General features: G+C 41.9%; 1 protein-coding gene across 1 annotated transcript in view; it reads right to left on the bottom strand.

Moving 5' to 3' along the window:
- The window catches only part of LOC128305495 (piezo-type mechanosensitive ion channel component), a 40,858-nt gene that overhangs the window by 3,551 nt on the left and 21,985 nt on the right, over positions 1-15,322 (bottom strand). The window contains exons 8-28 of the mRNA XM_053042969.1: positions 14,284-14,377; positions 13,391-13,518; positions 13,128-13,325; positions 12,639-13,061; positions 12,412-12,557; positions 12,197-12,340; positions 10,563-12,125; positions 10,166-10,498; positions 9,936-10,096; positions 8,899-9,023; positions 8,379-8,726; positions 7,880-8,246; positions 6,734-6,790; positions 5,263-5,411; positions 4,315-4,617; positions 3,053-3,441; positions 2,434-2,751; positions 1,939-2,007; positions 1,510-1,644; positions 595-769; positions 105-526 (exon numbers count right to left, since the gene is read on the bottom strand). Of these exons, the coding sequence (XP_052898929.1) occupies positions 105-526; positions 595-769; positions 1,510-1,644; positions 1,939-2,007; positions 2,434-2,751; positions 3,053-3,441; positions 4,315-4,617; positions 5,263-5,411; positions 6,734-6,790; positions 7,880-8,246; positions 8,379-8,726; positions 8,899-9,023; positions 9,936-10,096; positions 10,166-10,498; positions 10,563-12,125; positions 12,197-12,340; positions 12,412-12,557; positions 12,639-13,061; positions 13,128-13,325; positions 13,391-13,518; positions 14,284-14,377 (6,047 nt within the window). The remainder of the gene's footprint in view (positions 1-104; positions 527-594; positions 770-1,509; positions 1,645-1,938; positions 2,008-2,433; positions 2,752-3,052; positions 3,442-4,314; positions 4,618-5,262; positions 5,412-6,733; positions 6,791-7,879; positions 8,247-8,378; positions 8,727-8,898; positions 9,024-9,935; positions 10,097-10,165; positions 10,499-10,562; positions 12,126-12,196; positions 12,341-12,411; positions 12,558-12,638; positions 13,062-13,127; positions 13,326-13,390; positions 13,519-14,283; positions 14,378-15,322) is intronic.

Here is a 15,322-nt window from a genome sequence, read left to right as displayed (position 1 = left end):
AAGATATTCTTCACGATGCTTTCTTCCTCGCAAAAAGATATAATATAAGCAACATTAAAAAAGCGACTTTAAAACGGTACCGCCAAACACGCTAGCGATCTTACTTTTTCTCATTTTCCTCCGCCAACGCCATCAGCGCCTTCGTGCGCTCGTCATTTGTGTCCACCTGGTAGAGTCCTTCCGTGAGTGCCGCATCGTCTGTTGGGTCCGATTTCCACAGTCCGAGCGACTTCAGTATAAATCGATGACAGTACAGCATAAGCAGCAGCATGAGATCGTACGTTGCATAGCCGGCTTTTCGCTCAATGCCGAACAGCCGTGCGACGTGGAACGGTTGATTGGAAGCTATTGGCGTCTGGTTCCACCAGAACGTTTCAAACTGTCCGATACACTTCACCAGCACCACCATTTGTGTGTACGCGATCAGCATCGTCCAGAACGTTTGTGCTGGACGTGGGAACGTGAGCGTACCCCAGAGCGTTACCATCAATGGAAGTGGCAGTGAAAGCAAGCTGGCGGAGTTAACCTACAATTGTAATAATATTTAATTATGCGTCAGACAAAGATCCACAACATCCGTGTAGCGACACTTACCTGATTTAAAAACACTACAAAGTAGCAAATGAAATCGGTGTGCGACATAACGGCGTACCATGCTGCTTGAAGCAGCTCGAACAGTATGGAGTGTTTTCGCGACGAGAAGTCGTCCTCCGAGCTCACTTCGTCCAGAGTACGTTTGACGGCTTCCGTAGAGCTGCCATCGGTTTTGCTGTGGAGATAAAGGTTTCATTAAAAACGTGGGCACAAACTGAAGTGAACAATATTCAATAGTAGCGACGACTTCAATATTTCTATTGTTTTTTTTTCGATCATGCTCTACAATTTACAAAAGTAATGTTATTCCTTGACAGCAAGGACGTCATACTAAGCATTGGTTAGATATTAATTTCTACTGATTTTCGCATGTTAAAGCAATCCAACAATCAACAGGCGCATAGAAATATTTACCATCCTTCAATCAATACATTAGCATATATTATCATTGCATAAACATTTTGTTAAAGGTAGTGCTGTGTGCTTTAGAATTGTTAGCCCTCAAAAAAACAATTCATTACTTTTCTGTTAATGTGCACAATCGTTTTGTGAAATTGATCACATAACCACCAGAGGCCAGTTTGCTAATGGCTGATGGCTCGCTCCTTTGATTTCTTTATGGTTTTGGTATACAATTTTAATTGGAATGTTTCGCTTTCTACAAGTCCATAGACCTAGATCAGCAAATTGGCTACAAGCGGTTAGTGAGTTATACGTGGGAGTACGATACGTTGTGGAAGATGTTCAAAAACACACGTCATACAGTGAGATTTGGTGCAGTGAGATCATGTTCATTTATGAGTGCAGTGTGTAGTTTGCAGATCTGTGACGACATGGGATTTATATCCTGCAGGTGAAGAAGTGCGTGCTGCTGCACTTTTGCGGTGTTTTGCATTTCGGGTATAGGGACTGTACCTGTCCAGTGTATCATTGGAATAGTAGCGGTACGGTATCCCATCTTCGTCCAGACCGCGTTCGGCCGACGGTGCCGAGATCAGTATCTCGGGTAGTAAACTATTACTGCGCCTACGGTGATAGTATGATTCGAGTCTTTGGATGATGTGTGTGTGTGTAATAAATGCAACAACCAAATAAAAAATTCAGGATCATACAGAACGTCGACAAACAAAAATACTGATTGAAAAGATAACTCAATTTTCTTTAAAATCGGAAACAAAACATGAAAAATAAACAATAAAATCACATGGGTAGTGTATGATTTCTATCGTAATTATAACAACTAATAGCAAAGTCGATAGTTTCTAAATACATTTGTTCAAGCAACTACCACAAATAGGCGTAAAGTGCTCAACCGAGGATCAATCTGCACAGACTGATACTTACTCTTCTCTTAGCGGATCTTTGCGACTGATCATCGCTAACGCTGCTCCTAATCCACTCACCGTATGCAGTCTGAGCGAAATATTAACATTAAAAACAACAGCATTAACTTTCTTCATCGAAACAACACCACAATTCAATTGTCGATATGTTGAAACATTTCGAACGACAAAACAAAAACAGGTGATCCGGAAAGATCACCTAACTAAGCTTTCAAAAATATGTACAGCTATGTGCATGGTTTGCCTTCTGGCAGGTTAATTTACAATCTATTGCTATTCTCGCTATCTACTGTCGCTACTGAAAGCAGTTCTATTGCATTACGGAGTCCAAAATACAAAATCATCATGTCACCATTAAGGGAAGTTGACAAACGCGTAACCAGTCGCTGCTTAACGAAATAAATCGACAGTTGACTCTCTTTTTCTCTCTTTCTCATCTTTCATGATCCGTTCAGTGCTTTAGTGGTGTAGTGCCGTGTAGTATTCATAGTATTACCCTTCATCCCCAGGCTGCCGTTCTGTACAGTACTCCTGCCGATCGCGGATTGTGTTAGGTTTGGCTTCGCTTTCGCTCGCCGTGTCCGGTTGGACCTCAGACACCGTGAACGTTACGGCTGGTGACGATGGAACGGCAGACGCCGGCTGTTCCGCTTCCGCATAGTCCCGTTCGTAGTCTGTGTTGTCATTTACGTTACTACTGTTGAATCTACTGATGGATGCAAGCGATCCGGGACGGGACAATATACTACTGCTACTAGAGCCTGAGTGTGCCGAGCCCGAATGAGCCGTACCTTCGGGCTGTGGTGAAGTACTACTGCGTAAAATTAAACGATGGTTAAATTGGAAATCATAATAGGTACAAGAGCGGTTACAGGAAGGATGCAATGCGGGACACGCTAGTTGACTCTCTATAGTAGCTCAAGCCATGTTCTAAAAGTACACACATATTACGTTAGTTGTGGGTTACATGATTCCTTTACCACAAGATTATTTACACAAACACACAGAAAATGACACTTCCATCAAGTGATCAGCTAGGATCGACTGACACTACAATCAAATGGGTTTGCTATTCCCGCTTTCTGCGACAAATCCTTGACGGATGGAGGACTTACCTGCCCGTTCGCGATACACAGTGCGTCCATACACCGTCCTTGTCACGAACACCAACACCGAAGCCGGGTGTTTCTTTCAGCACCTGCTTTTCCCGGGTCAGCACACGCATCACGTAACGATAGTTACGGGAAGCACGATGCAGCCGCAACGTCACAGAGCCAACGGCACCGGCCAAGAACGCCGGTATTAGCGCTAATCCCGACAGCGAAAATTTACTCTTCTTCTCTTCCGGGGCAGCTCCCTTGGTGCCCTCGACTTCATCCTCCTCGTCGCTCAGCAAACGTGCCTCTTCGTCCGTTATCGACTGTTGGGCATGCAACTCCCGGCTCGGGCCTCCGGTTTGACCAACCGGTGCATCCAGCGTAGTCGGTTTGCGTTGTCGTGTGGCCTAAAATAAGGAACAAACGATTAGTAAAACGTGAAGAAAGCTCGTGCCGTAGAAAGCTAGCAGCCCATGAATACATTTCACAAGCCTTAATTTTGAACAAAAGCCAGTTACAGAAAAGGAAACGATTACAAACTGTGAAGCGATTTCTGTGCAGTTTCGTATGCTAAATCGCAAGGTCTAAGCATGATACCGAAAGCTGCTGTTTTACTGCTAGTTACACGCGCAACCTACGAAAGAAGAAAACAGTTCCCAGAAATGGACAGAGTAAGAGTCCAGAATGCACGGCGTCGAAGCAACAGCGGTATGGAAGGGAAAAGGTGAACAACGAGCATAGTATGAGCAGAAGTAATCGAATGGAACGAAACAATTGCTAAATTATCGTTTTTAGATATTCTCGGTGGTGATGAATGAAGATTTTGATGAAATGAAAAAATATACAGTGACGTATGCAGCACTTTTTTCATAATGATACAAACAGTAGTTCCATAAAATGTGAAAACGATTACAAAAACTAATGAAAAAACTTGTTATTACACAATTTTCTATAGAAAGCACAAAAAAAGAATTTTCAAAATAAATCTTAAAAATTATTAAATTAATGTAAGCAAAAAGAATTGAAAACAGAAGACTACAAAAGCAAAAAATATAACTAAGTAAGAGGACAAAAAATAACAACTCGTTTCACAAGTTCTTAGATGAATCAAAACAGATTAAAAATGAAACAAATCAACAGAACAAATAATGCAGCACTGGTAAGAAACAATGAGGAAAAACAGATGAAAATCAAATGGAACTAGCATTATGCAACACCCAGTACGCGCATGAAATATCAAAATACGGCGAAAATCGAACGAAAATAAACGCAAAACTCACTGAATGAGCTGAATCGTGCGGTGCTAATGGTTCGGAAAGAGCAGACCGTTCCGGTAGGGCAGTATGACCGTCCGTATCGTGGTCAACGACGGCGCCCATGCCTACTACTTGTCTGCGCCGTACAACGACCGGTGACGAAAGACGTCGACGTAACGGTGGATGTGGCCGATCATCTGCCGGAAGATCGCTGGACGCTAGTGCAGGAGGCTGATCGACCTTGTTAGTGTCGTCATTATCAGAATGGTCACCGTACGCAAGCTGATACACCTCCTGGTGTTTTTGCTTGCGCAATTGTGCGGCCAACTGTTGTGCGATTGTGTGCATGGGCAGGGATGCGGTTCCGTTGCGCAACAACACAGGCGCATCGTAACAAGTGCAGATATCACAGGCGACGTGGTGACGTGGTTAAAGGATGCACAAACAATGCACGTGTGTCGAGCAAGGGTTGGGTGCGGATTGGTTTACATTGGGCAACAACAATGGATGCATGTCCGCCAGTAAGTTGGGGTGTTGTACATACAGTGCAAAGTACAGTGACGGCACAGGCAATGGGTGTATTGTGATAATAGAAATCAGAGTTAAAAAAAAAAACAAATAAATCATATAATTTAAAAGAAATGCGTTTTCGACTCAGTGAGTGCAATGAACAGCATTAGAAACATAAAACACTCAAAGAAATCAAAGAAATAATTTAAGGCCACAGCCGAGCTTTCGAAGTGAACAAAAAAAACACATCAACAGCAGCAACACAAACACGGTGCGAAATATTAAACGGTGGTGTAAAGATACACTTACAAATAACAGGAAACACTTGTGTAAAAATAAAATTTCCGCCTTTCTACAACAGTTCTTTTCAGAAATCCAATTAAAATAATCAAATTATCAACCAACGAAATTATTATCCAATGCAGCCTTGAACGCTTGAGCGCGCACAAAAAAAAAACCTACCCGTCCCAGCGTAAGCCTTTGGCGGAGCCGTTGATCCTTTTGCGATTTTTCATCCAAATCGTCTTCATCATATTCCAGTGGTTCCATGAGATCCAGCTCAAACTCCTGCTCCACCTCCTCGAACATGTAATAGTCGCCGGACCGTATGGCTGTGAAAGGAGCATAGAATGAGGACGGATTAGTTGTGTTGCATTGATTGGAATCGTGAAGGTTCATAGTATACCCAAGTAACGAATAAAGCTTATTCTACGGGGTTTATTGTGTATAGAACAAATCAAAGATCGGTGGCACCAGACCTTTGTGTGCTGGGGAACTGACAGAATAAATGTTTAAACTCGTGAATGTTACTTTTAACCTTTTTGTTATACCTGTAACCGTGGAATGGCAGGGATCTTTTGCTATTTAAATATCAATTTGGACGGAAAATTGAAACAGCAAGGTGCTTAGGATAACGAGAATAACAAATAAACCAATTACTTCATTATGCCAATAGCAGTCTACCGAAATAGTGCAATCCCTTGCGACGTGAAGGTATAGAGAAGTATTGCCAATTGGATGTGCTAAAAGTGATAAAACTATAACCAATTGGTGGGAAATAATAAAGGAATATTTTAAACCTCCTCAATGCGGAGAATATAAACCCTTTTGTTTTTAAATAAACAATCACCAGGACCATTCATTTCCCAGCTTTCTTTTTCTTTCCACTACATTTATTCTAAACCAGAGCGAACACTTTGATAAGTTCCCAACCGATCTAAATGGGAAACGATTTTTGCATTTTTCCAGGCGATTCAATATTAGTATACAGCTCGACCATTGCTAGGCCGTCAGTTGTGAAGCGTTAGAGAAGCAATTAACCACATATTGCCATAAGTAAACGTAGAACTTGTTAGGAAAGAAGTGACAGACAGTCAGATACATTAGAGACACGTTTCCTAGCCAGTATATAGAGAAAATTAGGAACATTACGACCAGCCAACCAAACCACTGACACAGAAAGTGAGAGAAAGGGTACATCCACCCTAGTGTTTTAGTCACAAATGACTACAGATGGGGAACAAATACTCCTATCGGTACACGAAACAGTGACAGTTATCTCTCCCAGTTATTAGTACGGCGTGTGGATAAAACTAAGATTCAACCACAAAATCACACATCCCGCATCGTTCCAGAACTACCGGCTCCAACCCTAGCAGCTCTAACTGCGCACAACAGTTTTGCAAACGGAACAAAACAACAAACAGAGCGTTAACCGAAAGCGATACAGCGCTGGGAGAGAGAAAAAGTGCATCCAGCATCCGAATGCAAACATACTCCAACGACCCGATGGGCCAATAGCAATGCTCTAGCAATGAATACGCGATGGGAGTGGAGGGAGGACAACAAAAACAAAGAAAAAAGAGATTAAACGGTTATGCAAAAAGCGAAGGAATCGCTTTCGGTTCCGGCGCTTTTTGCCACCGTCCGTTACCCGTTGGTCGGTGTTCCGATATTTTGCGCTTCAAACTCGACCTATGGTCGACAGTATCTATAATAAGAGGAAGAGAGAAAACAAAACCGAGGGTTGAAAATGGAAACAAAAGGCATAGTGTAGTGTAGCAACATATTGACAACGAGTGCAACACATGTGGACGTGCGTTTAGGGAAGAAAATAGTAAAAGTATACTTCATAACACTTCACTTCCGCCGGTACAAGGGTGCTACATTCATCGGCCAATTATCACTGAGCTATGTTTTGGGTTCATTGTGTCAAAAGAAAATGCAAATGCTAATTTTAGAATAATTTTTTTATCAAGGATTTGGCATTTGAATTGGATTTTTTTATTATTATGTTGCATATCTTCTATTACGCAATCCCAAAACATAACTCAAAAGGGCACCCGATGAAGAATACATCCGTACAAGCTGTTTTCTTCCTAGTGATCTAACGTAGTATTTAGTAGTAGGATGCAATAAACAATATTCCATAGATTTGTGTTATAAATTGGCACATTTTTCCTGAAAGTTCGATACACGTATTGGCAAAAGCAAATTATTTACTCAATTACTCATATAATATTATCTGTACAAACACTAGATCATTTTCACTAGGTGCATCACAAGAATCAGATCATTCTTTTCCATGCACGAAATTCTATGACTTTTCCATTCGATTTGATCACTTTTAATTATTATATCTATTGACAGCTTAAAGTAGTATATTGAAAAAAAAGGAAACACAACAGATAAATAATTATTTATTTGTTAAACTATATACAATTATTGATAGTTGACAGATTTGATGCATCTATCATTGCCATCCATTCTTACCTTGCGGGTTCGAGCTTTAGCAAATTTTGGTAACCGTTTGATTAAAGCAACGGGTGTTATTATATACTAGTCTTTAGTGCATTTCGGTGCAATTAAAACGAGTGCAGACTGCAAGACGAAAGCGGCTGCGCGTGTCAGTGAATGAGAACGGTAACGTAAGCAACGTTGATTCATCACGAAAGATAAGTAAGAGAGCAAAATTAATGTAAGTAATAGAGACGAATAAAAAACAGAATCGATTGAAATGCGGTACACGACACGAACATCAATAAATGGACGGTAATGGTAAGTGGTAAAATATAATTACACTCGTGGTGCGATACAGGTGAACGCGATCGAGCGGAACGGATCGAGTCCCGCAAACCGGCTTCACCAACCGGACCCCAGAAGCTGCGCGAACGCGACCGTCGCCGGGATATGGGGCCACCGTTCGCGGTGGTCGTTACCTCGTCGTACCGCGTGGTATCCTCATCCACGAACAGCGACACCAAAAAGCTCGAACGACGGCGCGCCCCGACCGCATCACCTCCGGTCAGTTCATCCGGTACGCCGGAACCAGATCCTATGCTCGACAACCGTCGATGGCGTGGTTGGTTCGGTGCGAAGGTAGCCGAACGCGGCGAGCGAGGTGAACGCGGTGATTGAGAAGGTTGCTGCGATTGGTCACCGGGTTCCTAAAATAAGCAATACAGCCCGTCACTAACGGATTCAATTCCTACGCTGAAATATTTTTTAAAAACTCTAATCATTTTGCCGATCGGGGCCAATCGAACCCGCGTGTAAGTGAACAGTTTTAAGCGAATTACTTCAGTTGGCATGTAGATTGTATTGCCGGTAGGGACTGTGCGATGTTGCGCTTTGGGACTGACAGTCAGCTCATTGTTTGCTGGCCATGATACTGCATTCAAACTCGACTGTCGGCGATGCTGTCGCGATTGCAGTGCCGTTTTGGTTGGAGGCATAAGTGTGTTAGTGGTTGTGGCCACGAACTGCGGTTGCTCCTTTTCAAACGGTGGTGGTGAAAACACAGGGAACGTATCATCTGGGCTGCACACGCGGGCCATCAAATCGTTGGGCGAATCGAACGACATACGCTGAGGATCCAGATAAGCATCCAGCGACACCGTCATCAGAGCGGAACTTGGCGATGGTACCTACGGTGGAAAAGTGCAATAGCTAATTAGAACGATTCATACACTGAGCTATCTGTCGGATATTGTGGAATATCTTAATCGTCGTGTTTCTTATCCGACAGATAGCCTTCAACTCACGCATCGCTAATGATTTCTTTGTACTCCACGATCAAACACCAGTCACCGAACAAACCTGCGTTTGGTACGATCCTCGTCCCACCGTCAATCCACCATTGTCCGAAGGCATTTCCGAGAGACCCTCGCCTTCGATAAACATCGAATTGGCCGCTATTTCGTCCTCTATCGGTGTGTGGTATCCTGTATATGATGACATACTATGAGTCTGCGGTAGCTGACGCCGTCCGGCATCTTCCGGGTGTGTAGTAAAATAGTAAGCAGCGCATGTACATTGATAGTATTTTGTACGTTTGCCGTAAGGAATGATGGAAAGAGAAAAGAAACGAAAGAAAGGAACCACCCAAACCACCGTCTCCGTTCCGGTTAGCCTTTTGAACGACTGTTAGTTTCTCCATGCCACTACAAACTCAACTGCATTCGCAATATGCTACAAGGTTTGCATTCATACAAGCCCAGTGTGTTACAGCAAGTGTTTCAAATTACATCTACCATATAACTAGACAACGTAATACGCTGGTGCAACACTACACTACTATGCAGATTTGCTTGTAAAAGGCAACAATAATCAAGAATGAACTGTGATCCAAAATGCTTAGTGAGCCAAACCAAACAACGATCTTACTTGAATTCATTCTTCAAAACAGCAACTAATCATTCGTAATCTTTTGCTAAATAATTAACCTCACTGGTAAATTCCATTCTACACCCATCACTAATACGGAAATAAATACCACAAATAAGGTGAAAGACCTAAAAGATAAACTAACCTAAAATATAAAATGAAAATACTTACTTCAGATTTAGTCTCTCATGAACATAGTTAAATGTTGCATAAGATACATCTTTTACCACAACAATGAACGTGAGTAAGTAAGAGAGCGATCGTCAAAATTCAAATTCGCTATTACTTTAAACGTTCTCGTCATGCTAATTCTTGACAGACTAGGCGGATAAATAGGTAACGAAAAAAGGATCTTCTTCGATACATTACACGAATTATTTGCAAAATGCAACACATAACGTATGTAGCTGCTAGTTGGAAAAGAAATTGATCTGACAACGGGTGCACTGTTAGGATCTGAAGAAGGTTACCTATCGCATGGGTAGCAGGATCTTGCACAGCCTCCAGAATTTTCTGTTGCGTCGCTTTGATACGATCCATTTTGGCTTTGATTTTTTCCAATATCTGCCGTTCACGTTCCGCTTCCTGTGCACTTTCTTTGATGCGCAATTCCTCGATCAACTCGGCACCTCTATAAAAGAATTAATTTCAGTGGAACTCAAGCGATTAAATGATCTAATCCAACCCTAATGTAACATACCTCGATGCCAAATATTTGCTCGCCTTCGACTCGTTGATGATGTGACAGAAATAGTGGCTTGAGAATAGACGCCGCTGCAGCAGCAGAAAGGCGAAACACATTCCATCCCAAAACAGACCCGCATCGGACGGATGAGGAATGTTGCACTGTTCTTCTGGATCCACCGTACCCGGTGGAAGTGGTGGAAGTGTTGAGGATAGGCAACTCATCCCCAACAACTGCATTACCCAGCAATTGTTATTCACCAGATTCTCTAGGAACAGACAACCGAAAAGTTGCAGAAATGCTTTGGCGCATATCACGAACACATTATAGCATATGAGAATGTTCCAGCTGAAAAGTAGCAAGAAGATCAATCACAATCAACATCAACGAAATACAATGCTTTAGTACTTACCGCTTTAGAATATACTCAACCGAATGCAGATAGAAGTCTGTACCTTGCCACAGGAAAAAGAACGCACCGATCAGGTAACCGATCGAGAACAAATTCACCCGACTCGATCCGGACAGAAACACAACAGCCAACGTAAACCAAAACGACACCAAAAATAGCATCCGCTTCAGCATATCTAACCAATTGCGCACCTTTGTGATAAAGTCCGGTGTTGGATTCTGTAACGTTCCCTCGTCAAGCTTTTTGAAATCCTCCAGCACCGACTGATTGTTACCGCCACCGAATCCCCGCGGTGCATTTGTCTCCAACCGAAAAACGACGGTTTGACGGCAGAGAAACATTAGCAGCACAAAGTCCGATGCCATCTTGTTGGCAAAGCTTCTAAACTCGTTCGTATTTTCCGGCAGCATCGCCCAGATACGGAAGTGATCCAGCTGCGGTATAAACCACGGATAGTTGACACACGCGAGCGGTGGCAGCCCGATAAACAGCAGGTACTGTACCGGTATAATGACTACGATGAACCACGTTAGTGGATTCCAAAGACGCTGCAATCCTTCACGCGTCATGTGGAACAATACCGCGAGCCAGATGGCGTAGAAAATGGAAAACACGTCCATGCGATTTCCAATCACCACAATCAATGTCACTAGCGAAATCTCAACGCCAAATTTGTAGTACCCGTAGTTGAACAGATACTGGATCATCCTTGGTATATCCTTGTCCGCATCGACCCGTACAACATTCGGAAACATTAGCGAGGGAGTTTTTGGTGACTGGCCTAGCCGTATGCGGTGTATCGTTTGGCGCAAGATGGTCACCGTATGGACGGTCACAATAAGTATGTACACCAGGTACGGTCTCAGCAGGTCAGACAACGTTTCACCCGATCCGGTTTTGCGCATTCCAAACCATTTGGCATTGTTCATGTCCATTTGCGTTGTGTTCGCATCAATATTTGGACATTCGCTTTGAAAATTTTCCTCCTTGATGTACTTCACCTGGTAGATCATGGTTAAGATAAGCATTATTGCGGAAAACAGTGACATGATGCGCGTTATTCTGATCAGCTGTGTGTACATCAGTGAATCCTTGCCGGTGGTGTGTGCTTTCACCGTGAAAACCGACAGCACAACGTACAGCAGGTGCAGAAAGTTGACCGAGTTCACGCTCAGTGAAAATGCCACTATTAACACTATCTTCAGCATGTGGATCTCGAAGAACAGCCAAGTTAATTCGAGCAGTTGCAGCGATTGCTTCCACGCCTTCCATGCGAAACCGGTAATCTCCTGTCTCGAGAGCTTCCGGAAGCGAAAATCTTCTATCTTTTCACTCTGATCATCGTCATCAATGACCTTTTCTCGCACTGGTTGAGCATCCGTCGGTACGAACGGTTTCGGAGGTGGTTGTTCCTCTGTTGTTGCGGTGGATTGAGCCGCAGGTTCTGCAGTTTCTGCAATAGGATTGCTTTCGTTGTTCGTAAATGTACCATAGGCCGGTCCTTCGGTAACCGGCGCTGCAGGTTCTTGGTTTTCTTCATCATCCGACGGATCTTCGGTTTGGCTGTTGATACAAGTACAAATGTAATTATTATTCTTGTAATTATACATAAAAAAATTATGCACCATACTTACACGGTTGGTATTTCACTAATAATCAGAAACCGGTCATGACAATAGTGCAGCTGGATAACAGTAATGATAACGACCAATGTTGGATTAACCAGGTGTAAAAACAACTGACCAGTTTTAAATATCTCCAGTCCTATGTCTTCTTGTCTACGAATAGAAAGCGTATTACAATATATCGTATGTAAACGATGTTATCCACTTCCCGAAAAAATACATACAAATCTTTTGATATGCCTATCGCTACCCAATATCCTGGAAACTGCTCAAACTGATGCAAGTAAACCAATATTAAAATGGTCATGGAGTACATGATAACTGTCAGCCAAAACGTAAACATTGCTCTACGCCACACTCGGAAGGAAAACTGAAAAGAAATGTGTGATAGTCGAAAGGTCAACGAGATTGTAGACTAAATACGTTTTCTGACATTTCCCCAATTACTCACCTGGAATGTAAGTACAAAGCACAAGAATAACACCATGTACACGATTCGGAACACGGTCATCCGGTTACCGATGATGGCGGAAAGAAATAGCGTTAGGGCCACCACCCAGATCCAGAACTTGATCATTAACGAACGTAAGAACTTCGCCATCTTGTCTACGATCGCGGACGATTTTTTCTCTTGCCCATGTTCAGTTGCCGATGAAGGACCCGTTGCGGCAGTCGTTGCTGCTCCTACTGGTAGTTGCAGTGGAGCGGCCATGTTAGCGATCATCGATTCCCGGCGCTCCGTTTGTTTCTCCTGGATTCGTTGTCGCAACGAAATCCAAAACATCGTGGTGAATAGCGACTTCACAAGCAGCGGAACGCATGCATACTCGGTGCGTCTAACGAATCCCACTTGTTCTAAGTTAATACCAGAACCCTAGTGCAACGAACATTACAGCATTATTACATGGCTTTACTAATGTTGTCTACCACCGAAACTTACATCCACGACTGTCGGTAGCTCAGCCTCTGTAAGATTCATCCCGTAGAGAAACTGGGCCAACAGAAGAAGCTCCGCATATATCACCAGAAATGGACTGGAGTTAAGCATATTTCGGCGATGGTTGGGTAAGATCCAGATTGCATTAGCCCACAGCAGCAGCACGAATGTCAACCAACTGTGATACATGATGCTCCAAACCTAAAAAAACGAATAAGACCACATTGTATAGCAGACACCTTGATTACCTCCTTCACTCTACTCACCATCATTATAACATTGGTAAAGATGTAACTATTCTTATAAATGTATGTGGCCACATTCCGAATGGCCAGCAGCGCCTGCTCGAAGAAACTGGATGGTTCTTCTTCTTCTGAAATAGATTTATTCCTTGCTTTAGTATTATCGTGACGCACAGTACAAAAATGAGTATGAGTTTCGATTTAGTTTGTAGTGGCAAATAAATTTTCAACATATGTTTCAGAATATAATACAGTGAGTGAGTTCATTGTGGATTTCATCGTTGAGTGTTTACCCATTACCGAATCACCGTACAAATGATGCAGGATCATATTTACAGATGCATATACACACAGGCAACAGTTTGCGGGACGTGCGCATGAAAAGCATTCGACACGGAATTTTCAATGCCAAGAGTAACAAAAAAAAAAAAAACGGGAAAAAAATTAAGAGTAAAAAGTAATTAAGTAAAATAAAGTTAAACTGTTGAGCGCGGGTGCAATGAAACAATGAATGCATGAAAACAAGTTGTGCAACAGCAAGGATGGCTGACGTTTTCTGTTTTAACTTCAAAATCGTGTGCAAATTATGATTTTTATTAATTTTTTAGGAAACATAACATTCTCTCATGTGCACCACTTATGAACGTGAATAAAAAAAAAGTGCATTATTTGTTGGATAAATGCATTGCTTCCCATGATACTAATTCTTATACTGCAAATAAAAACATTCAAAAAACTCAAAATAAAAAACTACATTGCATACATCTAGGCGTGTGCAACACTTACAAAATTCAATCGAAAGGCAAACGAAGGAAGTAATGCATTTATATCTACTTTTTTCAAAAGATCTATTCGTCAGATTTGTGCAATGTGACAGTTAGAGATGGATTAGAATTGTTTTCACTCTCTTTACTTACCTAACGTTTCTAATGCTATTTGATCAGTTTGAGCGCCTTCTTTGCCATCGTTTGCAGACGCATCTCGTATTCTATGCGTACCTCGACGCATCAGCTGCAAAGGAAAGGAAAGAACGAGTATTAAACCCAATGGAAACAAGAGACATTAGTACAACAATTATATTTACAACACGTACAGTATATTACAGTAAATAACACACACGGTTAAAACACAACGTAATAGGAAATAGATTAACGCAGGACTTAAAAGTGAAAAGGTATTTAAAATTTTGAACAATAAAACCAATCATTTTACTGTGGAACCACGGGACAGGAAACATTTTCTTTCGCCGATTTCATTATCTCGCTCTTACTAACTAGTGGATGAAGAACGGGGAAAACAATATGCAAATCAAATACGTACGGGTGTCCGCTCGTCCGGAATGTCGGAATTTACCACTATGGTGTTGTCTCTGCCGTATGTCGTCGACCTACCGTAGGTATAGTATCCCCTAGCATTCGGGCCATTAGTTTGACACTGTGTGTTTTTTTTATATTGGTGGCGACGATCCAGAAGCACGTATCCCCACCAGAGCCAGCCATCCCGCCCGCATGTCCCACGCACACACAAAATGTTAGGATGGTGATGAAGGTGCATGAATAGACAATAGCATGTGATTGGCGATTGTGTAAAGAGTAGCAAGAATCGCGCAAGTGAATGTTAACAAATTATATAAATATAAGCAATGTTGTAAAACATCCCATTCGAAAATTGTAATTGATAGATCGTTTGGATCGTAACAATATTGTAAGAAAGAAAGAAAAGAAAAAAGAAAGAACAGAAATGCACTGAGTAAACAATATTTTTGAACATTAAATAAAGAAAGTTAGTAGAAATGCTTCAAAAAGTATCAAACAAGAGTATTAGAAATATTAATAAAAACATCCGTTCAAACTATTGTCAATTTTAAATTAAATAATTAGAAACATAAAGCACAACAAAGAGTTAGCAAAAGTTGTTTCTAACAAACTGCAATTTAGCTTTCATTATATTTGAAGA

This window comes from Anopheles moucheti, chromosome 3, assembly GCF_943734755.1.
Source record: "Anopheles moucheti chromosome 3, idAnoMoucSN_F20_07, whole genome shotgun sequence".
In the NCBI taxonomy this organism is placed as follows: domain Eukaryota; kingdom Metazoa; phylum Arthropoda; class Insecta; order Diptera; family Culicidae; genus Anopheles; species Anopheles moucheti.
The sequence above is the reverse complement of the archived record's forward strand: the minus strand, read 5'-3'. Positions and strand labels throughout refer to the sequence as shown.